General features: G+C 60.2%; 1 protein-coding gene across 1 annotated transcript; it reads right to left on the reverse strand.

Moving 5' to 3' along the window:
- Positions 1-9,188: 9,188 nt before the first annotated feature.
- TMEM8B (transmembrane protein 8B) lies at positions 9,189-17,848 on the reverse strand. Its single transcript, XM_064438494.1, has 13 exons — positions 17,690-17,848; positions 14,935-15,124; positions 14,249-14,456; positions 13,961-14,094; positions 13,567-13,826; positions 12,997-13,349; positions 12,577-12,673; positions 12,263-12,386; positions 10,703-10,845; positions 10,342-10,520; positions 10,108-10,254; positions 9,917-10,033; positions 9,189-9,691 (listed from the first exon to the last, which is right to left on the reverse strand). Exons 1-13 carry the CDS (start codon positions 17,793-17,795, stop codon positions 9,356-9,358), a joined length of 2,394 nt encoding a protein of 797 aa, XP_064294564.1. The 5' UTR covers positions 17,796-17,848; the 3' UTR covers positions 9,189-9,355.
- Positions 17,849-17,887: the final 39 nt, after the last annotated feature.

Genomic DNA, 17,887 nt, shown 5'->3' on the forward strand with positions numbered 1-17,887 from the left:
CTGCAGCCTCCTCCCTCCAGCCCTGAGCCACCATGGCACCCATTCCCTGAGCCCTGGGGGTGCCAGTGCAGTGGGGCAGGCCATTCCTCTGCACAGAGAGGGGGGAGGTCCCCATCTAGAGGTGAACTGATATGAGGGGTGCCTTGGGATGGGGTGCAGCAGGGGGCTGGATGCTGGGAGTGGCATTGCAGCAGGGCCTGCAATGGGGTGCTCTGCGGGTTGGAGATCAGGGGTGCATGGGGTGGCATTCGCAGCACAGTAGCAGGAGCTGGGAGGTTTAGACTGAGCATGCAATGGGGTGCACGGGGGTGCAGTGGGGTGCAGTAGGGCAGTGGTGGGGCTGGGGAGGGGGTGCAGTGGGGCAGTGGTCAGGTGCAGCAGGGAGGGGTCGGGCAAGGGCAAGGGGCTCCCCCATGACATCACAGGAGGGGGATCCCCCTGTGGAATCAGGTCCCCAGGGTGGGGTGGCCCAGGGCAGCCTCTGGCGCTCCTGGAGGGTCTCAGCCCCCAGCCCAGTCCAGCCTGCTCCAGGGCTGAAGCATCGCCCACCCCCCGGCTTTCCCCCACAACAGAACAGAGGGGCACCCCTCAGTGCAAGGGGCTGAGCCCACCCCAGTGGTCTGCTTCACACCCGCCTCCAGTGCAGGGTGTGTGGAGTGGGCTGCTGCACAGGTGTGGGGGCATCCAGCCAGGGGCATGCTGTGGCACTCAAACTGTGCCCTCTGCTCCTTTCCCTGCCCCAAAAGCACTCCATGCAGCACAGCTTGGGGTGCCCTCTGTCCCCATCCCATCCCCCTCTGTGGCTTGGGCACAGGGGCTGTCAGAGGGGCAGTGGGGCAGGGCTGGACACCAGCCCCTTCCCAGCAAGACCCCAGCCTTGGGACACAGGCACCGGATATTTTCAGAAAGGGGAACAGGGGCTGGCACTGAGGGAACACAGGTGGGGAAGTGTCTGAGATAGCCAAAGCCATTGGCAGTTCCTAGAGCTGTCCATCTGAAACAACCCCCGTGCCTGGTGAGATCCCTCCCGCTCCAGACACAGGCAATGTGCCCACATTTGCAAGGGCTGGGGTGACAGCCAGGAGGACACAGGGCAAGCCTGGGGAGAGAAAGGCAGGCTCCTTTTGGGGCATGCCAAGGCCTTCTCCAGGCTGGAAATGGAGGTAAAAGCAGCAGCAGATACCAGCAGGCTTTCAGTGCTGCCGCCTGGTGGCCCAGGGACCATGAAGGTCCTGCTCTGGGCAGCCAGGACATACGGCTCCTTCCTCCTCCATCCCAGAAGACCGGGCAGCAGCAGCACACCGAGCAGCTCTCCCTGCACCCCAACAGCCATGCGACCACCAGGGTGGCAAGAGCAGACCCCTGGGGTAGTGGAGGCCGGGGGAAGATTTTGTTCCTGGATTTATCCTCCTCTGGAACAAGTCAAAGCTGCACCACTCTCCTGATCCTCTCCTTCCTGCGTGGCCTGCCCCAGGCCAGAGTCTATATATAATGTCTGGAGGAACTGAAACAATAACATGTTTTCACGTGCCAGTGGAGCAGGCAGTGACCCCTTTGTCCCTGTTCCCCTCTCCCAGCCTTCACCAGCACGCAGTGCCTGGAGGCGATGCTGTGTGCCTGCTGGAGCCTGGTCCCTTCCCACAAAGCAGAGGTACTAGTAGCATGACCCAAACGACTGCCCCAAGCAGCTTTCGGCTGTGTCCTGTGGTTGCCTGCTCCTGCTGCTCAGCCCTGTGTCTTCCCCACTGCACCAGCCCCTCCTCTTCCCTTTTCTGCACCAAAGGGTCCACCCCAAGCCCAGGGGGTGACCTGGCGAGGGGCACACAGACCCCCCGGCCACATATCAGCCTACAGCTCAACTCTGATGGCCGTGCTGCTAAAGCCCCCGTCACAGCAAAAGCACAGAGTGTTGGCGTTAGGAACAGTACCCTGGCTCTTGAGCCTTGCAAAATCCTTCTCATTGACTCCAAATGCTGAAGGAGAGGCTTACCATGGGGTAAACTGGGGTGCAGCGTGACTCCCACAAGCACCCCATACACACACTGCTCCTACCTCCTCACATCTTTCCCTGTGCAAGCGGTCGGCATTTGCACCTCAGTGCTTTCTCCCAGGCTGCTGAATGCCCAATCTGCTGCCAGAGATGGGTCTGCAGCCTCTGCTAGTGGGGTGTCCAGAGGGATGGACACCTCTGGGCACAGAGGCAGCCCAGCCAGCCCTCAGGCACTTCTCTATTGCACTTTCTTTTAAAACCATGTTGCGGAAACAGAGTCGTTTTCACCAGCAACTCTTAACTCTTCATAAGTGGGACAGGAGGCAATGATAGAGTATTTGGGTTCATGGTCATGCCCTGAAGGTCTTACATGCTGCAAAGCAGCACCCAGCATCTGCCCCTCCAAACAACCTCCCAGCTGGGATACAGCACAGGATGGATTAGGCAGAAGTATAACTCCAAAATCCAGAACTAAGTGAAGTGGGAGAGGGTATCTAAGGACAAGGAGAGGAAACTGCTTTGAAGCATATCAGGATGTTTATCTTCATGTCAAAAGCCCTTCTTCACTTTTTTAATGAAGCGGCTCCCCCCTTTGAAGTGGATCCTCCTTGTACTGCACCTGGCTGTGGCTCGGAAGATCCTGCATGGACCTCACCCTCATCACACATTAGTTTTTTTCGTGTGATTTGTCTGAAAAAAACTCTGTGTTGCAGCAGACAGGATGAGCCACAAGTGAAGGCTCAGGGGTGAAAGCAGCCAAGCTGCCTTCAGACCCACCGGGCAGAGGGTGGGGTCAGGCAGGATTTTGAAGGCAGCCCTGAAACAAAGCACACCTGGGGTCTGAGACTGAACTTCAGTTGAAGGAAGGGTGCAGAGATATGCTTAGTGTCTGAGAGCACTTGGCACCTCCCTGCAGCAGGGACTGCACCCTCTTCCTTGGGGTGTACTAATGCTTATGGGGTCCCTCAAGAGGAGCTGTGTGCTGCTCGAGGTACCCTCCCCAGACCAGGAGGAAACCTCCAGCTCAGATTATCCATCTTCCCCGCAGGAGGCACCTTCATTAGTTAATTAGAACAACAATCCTCCTGGGCTTGTCTGGGATTTGTAGCTGTGCTGGCAGGAGATCTGCTGACTGCAGGCAAGCCCTGGGGCAAAGCTCCTTGAGAAGACTCGGCGCCCCAGAGCCCACCAGCACCTACCTCCCCTCCTGCTGAGCTAGGAGCCTTTGAATTGCACTTGTTCCAAGTCCATTTAATTTTAGCCAAAATACTCCTCCTTGAAATATGGGGCCCTGGGTTTCAGCCCTAGAGGTGGTGAAGCATCTTTATATAAAGTAAGAATAAACTGTAATATTCCCCTTGGTGTAGGCACAACTCACACTCCAACAGGAAGGTTCAATGTTATTTCTTTAATACAGCTTCCATTGAGAGCACTGTTCATACATAACAACATATTGCTTAGCACTTGGTTCTCTCAAGGGAAATTTTAGTGGTGGTATTTGAGTGGGGGGAATGGTTTTTATGAGAAAACTTTAATCTGCAAGCCATAAAGGGAACAGTGGCTTTGCATCCCATAGAAAATGTTCTCAGCCTCTGCTAACATGGTTTTATCTTCCTCTGCAGGCTTGCTTCTTAAGATAAATTTATCCAGGATTGCATTTGGTATAACAGTTTGATTTCTGTTGGTGCGAGGCTGATTTCTCACGAGAGTAACTGCCTTAATTTCCTACCACTTGACAGCAAGCGCAGCTGCACTTTGTACTTGTAGACTTTGTTCTTGCAATCACAGCCCGCAGGAGATGCTCACCGGCCATGACGGGCCAAGGCTGCTCCTTCAGCAGTATCCCTCGGTGTTGATATATGGGCCCTGGGTGTCTGCTCCCAGGCTAGGAATGCTTGACTTTCTTGTCCTAACACAAAAGGCAAGGGCTTGCAGGACATGTAGGTCCTACCCCAAGTTTCATCCAAAGGGGATAAGTCCAGGTCGCAGCACTCTGGTGCACCCCCCCAGACACCAAAGAAGTCTCATTTCTACAGCAACACCTCAAAGTTGGCATTGAAACATTATCCGCCATTTTATGCTGTTGCCAAGATCTTCCTCAAAGCCTTTTTGGGGGTTGTTTTCCTCTGGTTTTCCATGTAACTTCATCCTCTTTCCTGTGCTCTTCATTTTGACACAGGTCCCCTCCTTGAGGAATGACCTTTTCTACCCGTTCGCCCGCTCCGCTCCGCTCCTCAGCCACACTGGCCCTGCAAATCTTGTTAAAGGACGTGTTCATTTACTGGAAGTCTCCAGCATGCTGCTCTGAGTAATTCTCATGCTGTCTGCAGGCGCTCTGCCCTCCTGGCTGCTCTATTAATTTCTTTTAGCAAGCTCCCTGATTTCTATGCAGTTCTCTTGATGAAGTTAAGCACAATTCAAGTGGCTTTTCTGCTCAGCAGAGCAGCTCTTCAGCAGCCTTCTTCTAAATTGTTAGGGATAAAGACCCAAGTCCAGCCCCCCTGCAGGTTCCCCCACCAGCCTCTCCAAGAAACTCAATTACCAGCGGCTAAAAATCATGGTGCTTTACATCACCACCACATTTGCCTGGTCTCCCATGTCACAATGTCCCCCTTCCCTGTCCACTGCTTCCCTCCGGCCATGCGACCATGGCAGTTGCTGTTTGTCCCTTTACATAATCCCACTGTGATGCTCCGGTCCCTGTAGGTAGAGCTAAGCCATTTGTCCCTCATCCCTGTAGCCCCTGCATCTGTACCCTCATGCAAAACCAGGCATGCCCTGCCATCCTGCTGCTTTCTTACATCTCCTGGTGTTTTGGCACAGGGTGCTGCTGGGCAATGCTGGTTCCTGATGCCCTGGGTCCATCTCCAAGCTACTTGTCCCTGCTCTGGGCTGACTTTTCATGCCCAGCTCTGTCCCAGTTGCATGGGAGAGGTACCCATGGCATGGTGCTGCCCTGGAGCAGGGACCTGGAGAGATGCCCCATGGCAGGAGCAATGCAGGAGCATACATTGGGGCTGGGCTTGCTCCATCTGTAGCTGTATCTCCCACTTGCAGATGCCTGGTTCCCAGTTGGCCCTTGCCCAGCACCCTGCAGACTGGGGCTGAAGCCTTGAGGGGTCCCTGATATGGGATGAGGGCTGGGGATGGCAGCGGGGAGGGTGAGACACAGGGCTAGGGGATGGGGAAGAGGGAGGGATGAGCAAGCAGACTCCACGTGGATTGCTCCAGGGGAAACAAGGTCCTTTTGCATCAGCTCAGAGCTGCTCCCCCCAGGTTGGTCATGGCAGGGCAGCTGTCTGCAGGGCTGAGGGACAGCCAGGGACAGAGCAGGGTAGGCGGCTCCAGTGCCTGTGATCTGTGTAGTGGTGCCAGCCAGGAGTGATGGATGGGTCTGCACGGGGAGGGCGGTCAAGGATTGCTACTCTGATGAGAAAATCATCAAGTGGCTGGAGGATGCGCTGGGCAAATTGCAAAAGAAGAGAGCAGTCGGGCCATTCTCCCAGCCTTTAATCATCCCCAGAGTGGCACAGTGACAGCTGTGCCCAGCCGGGGAGCAAGCTCTGGCTACCACCCATGGTGGGATTTACCTCAGCTGCAGTGGAAAGGCTTCGTCTTGCTGCGGCCTGGCAGCAGGGAGAGCAGGAGTGGAGGCGAGGACCTCCCAGGGCATCAGCGGAGGATCTGCTGCCTCTGGACATGGGGTTTTTTGAGGATGCAGGAAGAAAATGCTAAGGTGGGGATAGAGCAGAATTGCACATCCTTCCCTACACACCTGTCCCTGTGCCCTGCAGAGATAATGCCCTGCTCAGGAGCCACCAACCCCCCAGTGACTGAGCTGGTGGCACTGACAGCCACCCTGCAACTGGCACCTCACAGGCCCCCACCCTGGGCGTGGGTGGGCATGGAGAGGAGGAGGGGTGATGGGTCCTGCCTGCACACACGCAGCCCGCTGCAGGGCTCAATAATTCAGGCCTGACACATTAAAGTTGCATAGCATGCAATTGCCGTCTGCAACGACAAACTGCGTCAGGGCTGTTGTCTGGTGAGTCTGGCCTGGCAGACGTGGGCAGGCAGTGGTGGGAGGGCCCGACAGCCCTGCAGGGAGGGCAGGCTGTGGGCAGGGGGGAGAGCTGCAGTGGGAGTCAGGGGTGGGAGGAGGTTGTGGGATGAAGCGTGGTACCAACCTTTGGGATATGCATTTCCAGGGAGCATGTACTGGAACAGGGAATGCAGGCCTGATGGCACTGACAGCCCAGTGGGCAGGACAGGGCTGAGATGCAAAAGGCTGAGCTGGGGCAATGCTGTCCCCAGGGCCACCCCCTTTTCCTGCATCACCTGTGTCTCCTGCAGCCTCCCTGGCATGACAGAGGCCAAGAAGGCTTGCGCTGCCCCAGGCGCCTGGCCAAAGCCTTTCCCAGCTGTGTCTATCCCCACATTCCTGCAGCCCCACCTGCCCTAGTGGGGCTCAACCCCCCCATCCCTCCCTGGCACCATGGAAGCAATGCTCTTCACCAGCTGTTCAGGGAGTTGGTTGCCATGGGGATGTCAGAGGTACCTGGTTGTTATAGGGACACTGTTGCCATGGTTATAAGGTTGCTGTTCCTGGCAGAGGCAGGGAGGGAGCATCAGGAAGGCTGTTTACACTGTGGGGGTGTGACACCCCAACTCTCTGAGCAGGGAGGGAAGACGGAGTCCAGCCTTCACCCCAGGCACATCCCCACAGGGCCAAGGCTGGGGACCATGGGGAGTACACTGGCAAAGTTCACCCAGCCTCATAGGTTGGACAGGTCAGTGCTCTTGACCCTGCAACAAAGGGGAGGTGGCTGAGGGGATGCAGTCTCCCATGGTGTGTTCCAGCATGCTCCCAATCAGGCTTGGTGGGAGACACAGTGCTGCACACCCTGTGCTGGACGTCCCACAGGAAAACAGCAGCTTCACCATGCTTGGTGCCAGGAGCACTGAGCAAAAACCCTTCAGTCCTACAAGACTGCATGTCCTGTACTTGCATGGCACTGCAATCCCCCCCAAGGTTTGCCAGCCTCCTGGCCAGGGGGATGGGTTTCTGCCCTGCTGGGAGTTGGGGGTGAAGTGGGGAGGCAGATTCCCGGCTCTCAGCAGGCAGCCTATGGGCCCCTGGGGACAAGCTGGGCTGGCAGAGAATGCCTGGATCCCCTCCACTGCTGCCTGGCCGAGCTCCATCCCTGGCAGCGTGGTCGGCCGCTTGGCCTGTCCTTGAGATGAAAAATACAGTTGCAGGTTTAATTAATATGAGAGGGAGCACTGAGCTGCCCTGGCAGCCCAGATAAACGGAGTCCAGTGAAGCCCATGCATAGCTCCTCCGGGCTTCCCTGGGCAGCTCTGCCAACTAAAACCCATGCCCGCCTCTGCCAGGGCCCTTTGGGGCTCCAGGCCTGCATGTGCTGCCCCACAGTGTCTGCCATGGGGCAGGACAGGGGCTGTGCAGCTGCTTGCAAGGGGAATGCACATCCCACCACATGCTTGATAGGCTCTGTTATTGTAGGGTGTACACAAAGTTGGCAAGCAGTGGATTTGCACTTCAGCCCTACACCAGTGAGCCAGGGAAATGAGGGAGGGGTAAGCATGGTGCGTGGAGCACTGGTATCTCGATGAAATTGGGGTGCATTTGTGCAGGACCCCTCGCTGGGCTGGTGCACACACCCTGTGCTCAGTGTGTTGCTCCATTGTGTTGCTAAAGCTGAGCACCTCGTTCCTGAAGGCTGCTACTGCTAGGGGGGATGCAATCGGACTTGGTGAAGCAAGTAACATTTAATTTAAAAATTAATCCTTAATCAGCTGCCTGGCTGGACCAGAGAGGGTATTTTGCACGGCAGAGCAAGGGCTGGAGGGTTAGCTCTCAGGGGCAAGGAGGGTGGCAGGTGCAGGTCCCCCAGCCCCCTTGCACAGTGACTGGGGGCTGCCCAGCACACCTCCATGCCAGGCTGGTTTCCCACAGCCATCACTTCCTGCAAGGCCTGGAGGTGCAGGCAGCAAAGCCCTGAGCCCACCCTGCTCCAGCCAGCTGGGGCACAGCTCCCAAGCAGCAGGTTTAATTAGATTGCAATCCTATTATATAGCTGCCTGCCCTCCCACAGTTGCTAATCCTGTTAGGCATCCAGTAAATCTCCCTGGGCTGGGCTCTGTCCCAGGGGTATGGGGAGTGGGGCTGCTGGTGGGTGGGCTCCGTTTAGCCAGAATATGACCACTGGGATGCAGAGCTTTGCCTGGGGACTCTCCCGTGAAGACCCCTGCAGGGTTGGGAAGAGGCCAGGGCATTGGAGCAGTTCCCAGAGGATTAAGAAGGGGCAGTGGGGTTCCCTCTCTCCCCTCTGGTCCATCTTGCCCCTTCCAACCTGCAGGAGCAGGGTGGAAATGCTCTGTCCTTGAGCCACACACACAGCCCAGGTGTTTGCCACCACAGTGTGCCATCTCTGTCTCTAGTGGGTGCAGAGACAGAGTTGTGCCACCCAGATGGGGGGGGGACATGTTATAGGCCATGCCATGCCCCCTCCCAGTGATCTCCAGTGCTCTGCAGTGACAGGGCAGCTGCTCATGGCCAGTGGCAACAACAGGGACATAGAGTCACTGGTCCACTGCTCCTGGGTGGGTGCACCCACATGTGGGGTGCTGATGGGGGCTACTCCAGGCAGCGGGGTGACACCAACAGCCTGTGAGCTCCTGGGGTTGTGGCCCTTGCAGGCAGTGAGCTCTCAGGCCCGTGCATCGCCAGGGCAGGCAGCACAGGCTCCTTTCGCCGGTGGCAGTTTCCCCCAGGGCTATGGGCTCCCCACAGTCCTGCCAGCTTGGGGGGGGGGGGGGGGGGGCCAGCTGCCCGTGGGTCAGGCATTACAGCTGTCCTGTGAGAGCACAGTGCCACAGCAAAGTCATCCCATCTCTGCAGCCTGCCCTGCAACAAGCCAAGACTGCAGCCCCTGGCCTCCCACCTCTTGCCAACCACCTTGCCTCAAGCTGCATCAGCCCCAGAGCAGAACATCGCAGCGTAGCACCTCTTGCTACAGACCCTTGAGCGAGAGCCAGAGACCGCTGCCATTCCCTGCTCCACACCTGGCCACGTCCCCTGGGCACCTCCATGGCCTAGCAAAGAGAGGAGCATGGCCCCAGCTCAGCCTCGATTCCCCCCAGCTCTGCACTGGACTGAGCCACAGAAAATCCTGGAGACAAGTTCAACCAGGCTGTAATTGCAAGAAGAGGGTGGCACGGGTGGCTGTGTGCCCACCCAGAGGAGTCCTGGCGCTCCCAGGGGCGGGCGGCTGGCAAAGAGAATAGGTGCTGGGCCCTGTGGGGATGCTGTCCATGCCAGAGTAGTCCAGGCTGCCATCGGCATCAGCTGGTACAAATGCTGTTGATGGAGGCCACAGCTGGATCAACAAGTCCCAGCTCCTCCTGTTCGTTGACACAGAGCTGGTACCCGCAGCCCTTGCGCCGGGGCAGCGGTCCCAGGCGCCCGCTGGGCTTGGCACGGGGTGGCAGCAAAAAGCCGACGCTGCCAGCGATGAGCAGGTGCCAGATGCTGTGGATGTAGAAGTAGTTCTCCTCTGTCTCCACGAAGGTGTAGAGCAGCACAGCAGCCGCCGCGATCAGCGCTCCTGGGCACAGATAGAAAGCCCAGCGCTTCCAGGTCGGTGGGTAGCAGTGGCGGCGCCGGATCGTGCGAGCGGTCTGCGGTGGGGAAAGGGGGGGCTGGAAGAGGCAGCCCCAGCAGGGAAGGGCATGGCCCCTGTGCCACGGTGCCACATCCCCCAGGAGTCAGGGAAGGTGGTTCATGGGGAAAGGTGAAGGCAGCAGAGGGGAGATGCTGGCAGGGGAGTGGGGCTGGATGGCTGGGCAGGGTGCTGAGCATAACCAGGACGGGGATGTAAGAGAACAGGGGCAGCATCTCCTTACCCAGGCAACGGCCATGATCCCTAAGGCGAAGAGGCTGGGCCCCAGCAGGTTCCAGAGCCCATGGCGGTCCATCTGTAGTGCCATGGAGAGCAGCATGGCCCCCAGCAGGTACAGTACCTGTGGGGCAGCAGGGCATCCATCAGGATGGGTCCCCTCCTTGCCCACCCCATGTGCCCTCTCCCTGCACTTGCCTGCTTGACCACAGGCTGGAGGCGGGCCATGGCAATGACGGTGACCCAGACAGACATGAGGGAGCCCAGAAAGTCACAGAACTGCAGCACATCGTATTCCATGATGCAGAACACCACGATGCCCGGCTGGTCACAGGCATGGTAAAACTGGGGTGAGGGGAAAGGGTGTGAGAGCCGCCCTGCACAGCCCTGGCCTCTCGCCTGCCCCCTTAGCCACCTCCACCCCATGCTCACAGTGGAGAAGAACATGGTGAAGATGTAGACGGCAGCTTCCAGGAGGTAGTGGCTGCGGACAGCGATGGCCACGGGAGGCACGAACATGACATTGCTGAGGCACAGCAGCAGTGTGGAGAGGAGCTGGAAGCCGTAGGAGAAAGCCTCGGCGTTGTCTGTGCAGCCCCAGCCATTCCAGCCTGTGGCCAGGGAGAGCCTCCATCACCCCTGCAGCACTCACAGGGGCTGGGGAGGGAGTGGGGAAGCCCCTTTCCAGCACCCTGCAGACAGCTGGCAAGGGGGGGACTAATGGGGTGCACAAGCCCCAGCGAGAAGGAGAGGGTGCCAGGGGTGGTCCCTGGGTGCCCGGGACAGCACTCACCAGCTTTGCACTCGCAGGCAGCATACAGGTAATTGTTGGTGCGCAGCAGCTTGCACTGGCCGTAGATGCCGCAGTCGTTGATGCAGGGCGAGAGGTAGGCACGCAAGTACACCTCAGCTGTCACGTTGGTGCAAGGCTCGAAGCTGCAGTGCAGAAGGGGGTCAGCGCTTGCCCTGCGCCCCTTGAGCAGCTCCTGCCTCCACCAGAGGCACCCATCCCACCCAGACTTGACAGATGATGGGAGACCCAGGGACTGGGCAAGCATAGAATTGAGCTGTTTTGGTGCTACGTATGGCAGCTGTGAGCTGGTCCCCAAGGATCTTTTGTACTGCAATTGTCCATGCCAGCCTAGGTGAGCAGGAGGAATGTGGCTGCGCTTAGACCCACTTTGCCTTTAGCAATGCTTTCAGCTGGCTTCCATTTCATTTGGATTTTGCTGTGCAAACACCGTGCCCTGCAATGACTGCATGTGACGGTGTCAGGGAAGGACCAACTGCAACTGGCAACTCAGCGTGAACTAGAAACGCAGTGGAGTAGTCAGAGCAGGCACAGCACCCTCGCTGTCCCACGTTGCCCACACACAGGGCTCTGGGCACACCCAGCACCTTGACAGCTCCATCATGCAGGAGCACAGACAGGCCAACATCCTGATCGCATGCATCAGCTGCTGCCTGTGCACACGCAGGCACCCCAGCATAAACAAACATGCACACAGGGCCATCTGCACACATGCACAGGGCACGTCTGCACGTGTGTCTGCTGTCCCTGCGTGTGCTCACACAGTCAAATCTGCACACATGCGCATGCAGAACCCACACAGCCCTGTCTCCTTGCACAAACCTGAACACGCGCAGAGCTGTCTGCATGTGTGCACCCAAACGTAAATGTAGTGCTGCCTGCATGCATGCACCAAACATGCATGCAGTACCATCCACATGCATGCAGCAAACACCCAGTGCTGTCCACATTCATGCACCAAACATGCATGCAGCACTGTCCACGCAGCACAGAGCCCCACACGGACTCTCTCGTGTACAGACACATGCATACAACAGGCCCTGTCCTACACAAGGCTCCCAGGCAGACACATGGGCGAGGAGCAGAGCCACAGACACAGGACCAGTCCCTGGAGACGCTGAGCAGAGCAGGGGCACAGCAGCCTGACCAGAGCTGCCCCCTCACATGCACAGCCAAGCCCTGTCCTCACAGTGACAGCCCAGTCCCCTCCTGGGCTCGGATACAGATGGGCACTGCCGCGGAGACAGGCAGGCACCAACAGATGCACGGCATTCGCAAGCTGGCAGGCGCTTCCTAACAGAGACAGAGGGAAGAGCCACAGGGACCCACAGATGGTCAGGCAGGCGCAAGATAGAACCATCCGTGCCCACGCAGGCACTCACATGGTAACACACAACCCACAAAGCCACATGCACACACGTGAGCGGTGACACGCAGTGCAGGGGCCAGGCACACCCACGGACCCACAGTGCACATGGGTAGAGGCCACGGCGGGGACATCCCCTCTTGGCATGCAGGGAGGGGACATGGCGGGGCTCTTACCCGTGCTCCGTGGCACAGAGCGAGCGCAGGCTCAGGTACCAGCTGCCTGTCTGGGGGTAGGGGATCCGCAGGCGGCTGAGGCTGGCCGTGGCGTTGACGGAGAGCAGGAAGCCTGCCAGGGACTCTGTGGGGGCAGGGAGGGCTCCAGGTGAGCAGGGTACAGGGTAGCCCCATCCCAGGCACAGCTGGGGCAGCATGCTCTATGCCAGACGCTGCGCCAGATTCCCCCACAATCTCTACCTCCTCCCACCACACACATGAAGCGGTGCAACCCCCATGGCCATGGCAGGATGGACACGCGCCGTTCAGCCTACCCGTCTCGCAGGTGACTGATGCGTTGTCGCCAGACATCAGTGGGACTTCGTGGTTCAGACAGCCGAATACCGTCACGTTCTCGCCACACAGGGAGCTCTGACGGCACAGAAGACAGTCCTAAATCAGTGCCAAGGGTGTCCTCTGCTCTGGCAGCACCCACATCACGGCACACCACCTACCAGTGCCCTAACCCACTGCCCATCATACAATAACACCCCATCATAATAACACCCCATCATTTTGCCCTTGAAGCACCCTCATCTGTGCTCCATCACCCAAGAGCTCCCAAACCATGACCCATGACCCAAGAGCACCCCAAAGTTGCCCCTTGTGCTGCTGCAGCCCCGGCATCACCCATCACCCAGCCCATGCCCCCTGGCCTGCCCTGCCCCATCTGGGGCACAGCGTGGCCACCTCACCACGTTAAGCCGCAGCTCCAGGTTGAGCACACCACCACTGTCCAGCACGGGTAGTAGGCTGATGACAAAGACAGCAGGGCGGTCAGGCGGCACTGACACATTGGGCCCGAAGAAGATGTAGAAGTGGACAGAGAAGGTGTCCAGCTCGTTGCGCAGAGTGGGGCGGATTGGCCAGCACCGCTCGCCGGACGAGGCAGTGGGGATGGAGACCAGGTGCTTTGTGCTGTTGGGGCTGGCAGGTGGAGGGCTGTCCCCCAGCGCCAGCCCGCCCGCAGAGCCGAAGGAATGGGGCATGTTCATGGAGGCACTGGAGGGCAGGAAGGGTGGCCGGCCCAAGCTGGGTCGGGAGCAGTCTGGGGGCAGAGCCATCAGCCTGGGCACCTCACAGCTCCTCCAGACCCCTCTTAGTTCCCACCTCCCCTTCTTGCCCACTGCTGACCTCCACCTGCAACCCAGCCCCAACACCTCCCAGTAGCCCCATCCCAGGTGGGTCCAGACCCTGTGGGCATCCTTTACCCCAAGCAGAGCCAGAACCATTCCCCCCACCCAGACCTCCCCATGCACACTCACCTGTGAGCTGCACGGTGACCTGGAAAGAGACGGTGCCCTGCACCCCTGGGTGTTTCTCCACCAGCACGTAGTACCACTGCTGCCAGAAGGGCAGGTCCAGTGCCAGCTGGCAGGAAGCGTGCTCCCGGCAGTCCAGTGCAGTGGAGTTGTGCAGCGGAGGAGCCTTGGCCCGCACACGCAGCCAGAGTGGGCAGCCCTCAGCCCCACGGCACCGCAGCACCTCCACCAGCATGCGCGATGTGTAGCTGGGCACAAACACCCTGCAGGACAGCAGTGTTAGGTCCTGCCCCTCACCATGGACCGTCAAGGCTGGGGAGGCAAGCCAGAGGGATGGGGCACCCTAAGATCCCCACCCTGGGGATGCCCCCTTCTTGAGAGACGCTCTCGCACTCACTTGTAGAGGCAGGAGCGGTTGTGGGGGGCCATGCTCTGCTCGGTGACATAACCAGGGTACAGCACAGCAATGTTCACCAGGCGCTGCACGATGAGCTGTGGCTGGAAGAGATACTGGCACTCCTCGTAGAGCCCCTGCACCAGCAGGACAGTCAGCATGGGGCAGGGGGCACGAGGCAGTGCCCCCACTTGCGACACCTGCCCTGGGCAATGCCAGCCCAGGACAGCCAGACCCCAGCTGAGCCCTGCAGCGAGCCCTGCCACCCCACAGTCCCCCTGAGCCCATCACCTTGACAGAGATCTTGCCCTCATCTTTGGGCAGGTGGGCAGCCAGGAACCAGTCTCCGGGCAGCGGGCTGGTGACATTGAACACCCCTGTGGTGCGGTTGGGCAGGGTCCAGGTGAGGGTCAGTGCAAAGGAGCCAGGGACAGCCGTGTCCCTGGGGAAGTGAGTGTGCAGGGGGTTGATGACGGAGGGAGCTCCTGAGCGGAAATACCTGCAGGAGAGACAGCAGTTAGCAGGGTGCAGGCTGGGCATCATGGTAGGTCCAGCCTGCCCTACACGTAGGGGTCTGTCCTCCAAGCTATTAGGAAAGCTCAAAGCCATGACAGGGAAGCTGGCTGTGAGCTGGACCTTGCTGGAGACCATGAGCTTCCCTGGGTGGGTGTTGAAGCAAACTGCTCATGTATGAGATGCACAAAAGAGCAGAGCCTGCAATGTTTCTGGGAAGATGAGTCACGGGGAATATGTGCATGTTGCCGTGTGCATGCATCTGTGCACACGTGTGTGCCCGCATATGTTGTGCGTGCATGAGTGCTCCTCAGTGCATGTGCATGCCTATACATATATGCACATGTGCACATGCAAGCAAGAAGCAGATGAGCAGGCAGGCCCCAGGGCAAGTCCAGGCAGGGAGCCACAGGGGCAGGCAGAAGCAGGCAGGAAGGGGAAGAGAGGGCAGGCTGCTTACTCACACGGTGATGCTACGGTCTGGGCATTGGTCCCCAAAGGTGCCACCCTGCTCCTTGAAGGTGATGAGGTTCCAGACAGCGATGACAGTGTCCTCAGGGATGTGGAAGTGGAAGAGCTCAATGCTGGCAAAGGAGCGGAAGGGGCTGAGCTTGCGTGGTGTGCGGGTGAAGTAGTCTGTCACAAAGAGCCCATCTGCAGAAGAGAGCCAAGGGACTCTCAGCAGGGTGAGGGACTGGGGGGTGCAGCACCCCTCCCAGACCAGGCCCACCCACCCAGCCTCTTAACACATCCCAAAACCAGCAGCCTGGAGGCAGGAGGGGCCGGGACTGTGCCATTCCAGTGAGTCCCCAGGTGTGATGCAGCTGTGCCCCACTGCACCTCCTGGCCCTGGCACAGCCTGCGTCGTGCCTGGTTCAGCGTCACCTCAAGCCTCGTTCCCTGAGCTGTGGGCACTCATCCTCTGGAGCCTGAGGAGCCCTCAGCCCTCGTTGCTCAGGTTCTGCCCAGGTGCAGCCCACCTCTTTCAATTCATCATCCTCGTCAGTGAGGACCTGATCCCTGCATCTTATCTGTAATAAAGAGCCATTCCTCACAACTCCAGCCCTGCCTCAACAGGTCAGCTCCCACAGGGACGCAGAGTCCCCCCTTCTCTGCCTGCTGGGGAGGCTCAGCACAGAGCCCATCATAAACTGCATAAAGTCCCACCCTAGAGCCATGAGAAGAAGTGAGCAGTGCAGTCCCTGCACAGCCTCCCAGCTCTCCCATGGTTTGCGGAGGAGGAACGGTGCACATATGTGTGCACATATGCACAAGTGGGTGCTGTCTGCATTCATGGCAAAGTGGAGGCGAGCACACCCACATGCATGGGCTGTGCACAGCCCCACGTCTGCAAGAGACTTCCTGCAAGTCCATGGTATGCACTGGGGCCACCTACCCCTGCCCAGCTGACAGTGTGATTTCCAGGGAGAGCCCTGGCAGCCGCCCGGCAGCCGCTTCCTTGGCACAGGAGAGACAAGGGAGACCTGGTCTCCCGGCAGCAGCTGTAACTTCACCCTACCATTGCCACAATTCCCCAGTGCCAGCCTAGAAGACCCATCCGTTGTTCCCCAGAGATGCACCAAGGAAGAGAAGCACCTCCGCACAAGCTGCCGGCGAGGGGGATGCCAGCAGGGGACGGGCTGGGAGCAGGGCTGTGCCCAGGATGACTCGTCCAGCAGGGAGTGGGACATCTGAGAAGAAGGGCTGCTTTGCACAACGCGAGCCCAGCTGGGAGTGCGCGCATGTGCTTGTGTGCACGTGTGTTTTTGCTGCGTGTGTTCAGCCCCAGCTGGCTGTACACTGACATGCATCTGCTCCCTTGCCTTGAACAAAGGCAGCTCCCCCTCCCCTTCACCGACAGCCGTCACAAGCCAGGCATGAAATACCTGTCTCAACGCAAGACCACCTCATCCCAATTTCCCTGCCAAGCCACCCCACAGTTCCCCTCCCCACGTGGGGACAGTCACCTGGCAGGGGACCCCAGGGAGGAGGGGGTGTTGAACGTAACTCGAAGAGGTGGCGTGGAGGGGGGAAGGACTCGGAGCTTCCCGGTCCCGGCGCGGCTCCCCGCCGGGGTGCCCTCTCGCCCGGGGTGTGTGTGGGGACCCGGCTGCAGGTGAAGGGCCAGGCTAAAGCCCTGTGGTGGCGTGGCCAGAGCACGGGGGGAGTTACTGGAGGGCCGAGTGGAATTTTCTATCCATGGAGGGGGGGGGAAGGAGGAAACCAAAGCCTCCAGGCTCTCCCTCTGCCCCAGCCAGCGGCCAGAGCCGCGGGACCCCCACTATAGGAACCCAGCCCCCGGCGGCTGCCGCCCTCCGGCCAGAACCGGGGACAGCTCCCGCCGCCGGTGTCAGCACCGGGGCCAGCTCCCGGGGCCCCCCCAGCCCCTTCCCCCCCCGCCCCGTGGCACCGGCAGCCCCCGGCCAGCCGCCCCCACCCTCCCCAGGGGATGCCCCCTCCACGCCTCCGGATGCCCCTCCGCAGCCCCATCACCAAGCCCACGTAACAAGCTCATTGCTTCACGCAGTCCCGCCGGTGTCCCGTCACCCCCCGCCGCCGCCGCCGCCGCCCCCGCACATCCCGACGCCTCGCTGCGCCCCCCCTCCCCCAATCCCGCGCAGGCTTTCCACCCGTGCTGCCCCACGGCACGCGCACAGTCCCCCGGACCCGCGGCCCACGCACCTGCCCCACGGCGGGTGTTCCACACTCACCGTCGCGCCCCACTGCACGCAGAACCTCGCACCCCGTTGCGTGGTACCCCCTTGCACATTCACTCCCGTGCCCCGTTGTGCAAACGCCCTGTTCCACGCGCGTCTCTGCTCCCCATCGCACCCACTGCCTCCTGCCCCGTTTCACACACACACCCCCGCGCACAATGGGGCGCACCACTGCGCCCCAAACCCCACTGCACCCGTATCCCCATCCCTCGCCCCACAGACACAACGTGTCCCGTTGCACGGGCATCCCGCACCCCACGCACACCCCCATCCACCACGCACACCCACTCCCCCGGTACCCCATTCCCCCGCGTTGCGTGCACATCCCGTCGCTTGTGTACCCTGCGCATACGCACCCCTCGGCGCTCGCCGCCGTGCCCCGCGGCACACGCACCCCCACGCGCGCGCGCTCCCGCGCCCCCCATCCCCTACTCGACCCCCGTGCCCCGCCGCGCCTGTCCCCCACGCACCCCCCACCCCCCCCCGCGCCCCCGGCCCTCACCGGCGGGCGGCGGCAGGAGGAGGAGGAGGAGGAGGAGAAGCGGCAGGAGCAGCAGGCGGAGGGGGGGGTCCGGCGGCCGCAGCTGCCCGCCGCCCCGCCGCCCCATGCCGCCCCGCCGCCTGCCCCGGGGCGCGCGCCGCCGGCAGCCCCGCCGCCCACCAACCACCATGACGTCACTAGCCCCGCCCCCGAGGCCGC

Source organism: Phalacrocorax carbo, chromosome Z, assembly GCF_963921805.1.
Source record: "Phalacrocorax carbo chromosome Z, bPhaCar2.1, whole genome shotgun sequence".
Lineage (NCBI taxonomy): Eukaryota > Metazoa > Chordata > Aves > Suliformes > Phalacrocoracidae > Phalacrocorax > Phalacrocorax carbo.

Bases quoted from the DNA above. Each gene is read 5' to 3' on its own strand.
- TMEM8B (XM_064438494.1), bottom strand. From the start codon at position 17,795: ATGGGGCGGCGGGGCGGCGGGCAGCTGCGGCCGCCGGACCCCCCCCTC. The intron at 14,095-14,248 runs GTGATGGGCTCA...CTGCTGGTGCAG, and splicing joins AGGGCAAGATCTCTGTCAAG to GGGCTCTACGAGGAGTGCCA. The intron at 10,255-10,341 runs GTGAGCATGGGG...CCCTCACCCCAG, and splicing joins TCACCATGTTCTTCTCCACT to TTTTACCATGCCTGTGACCA.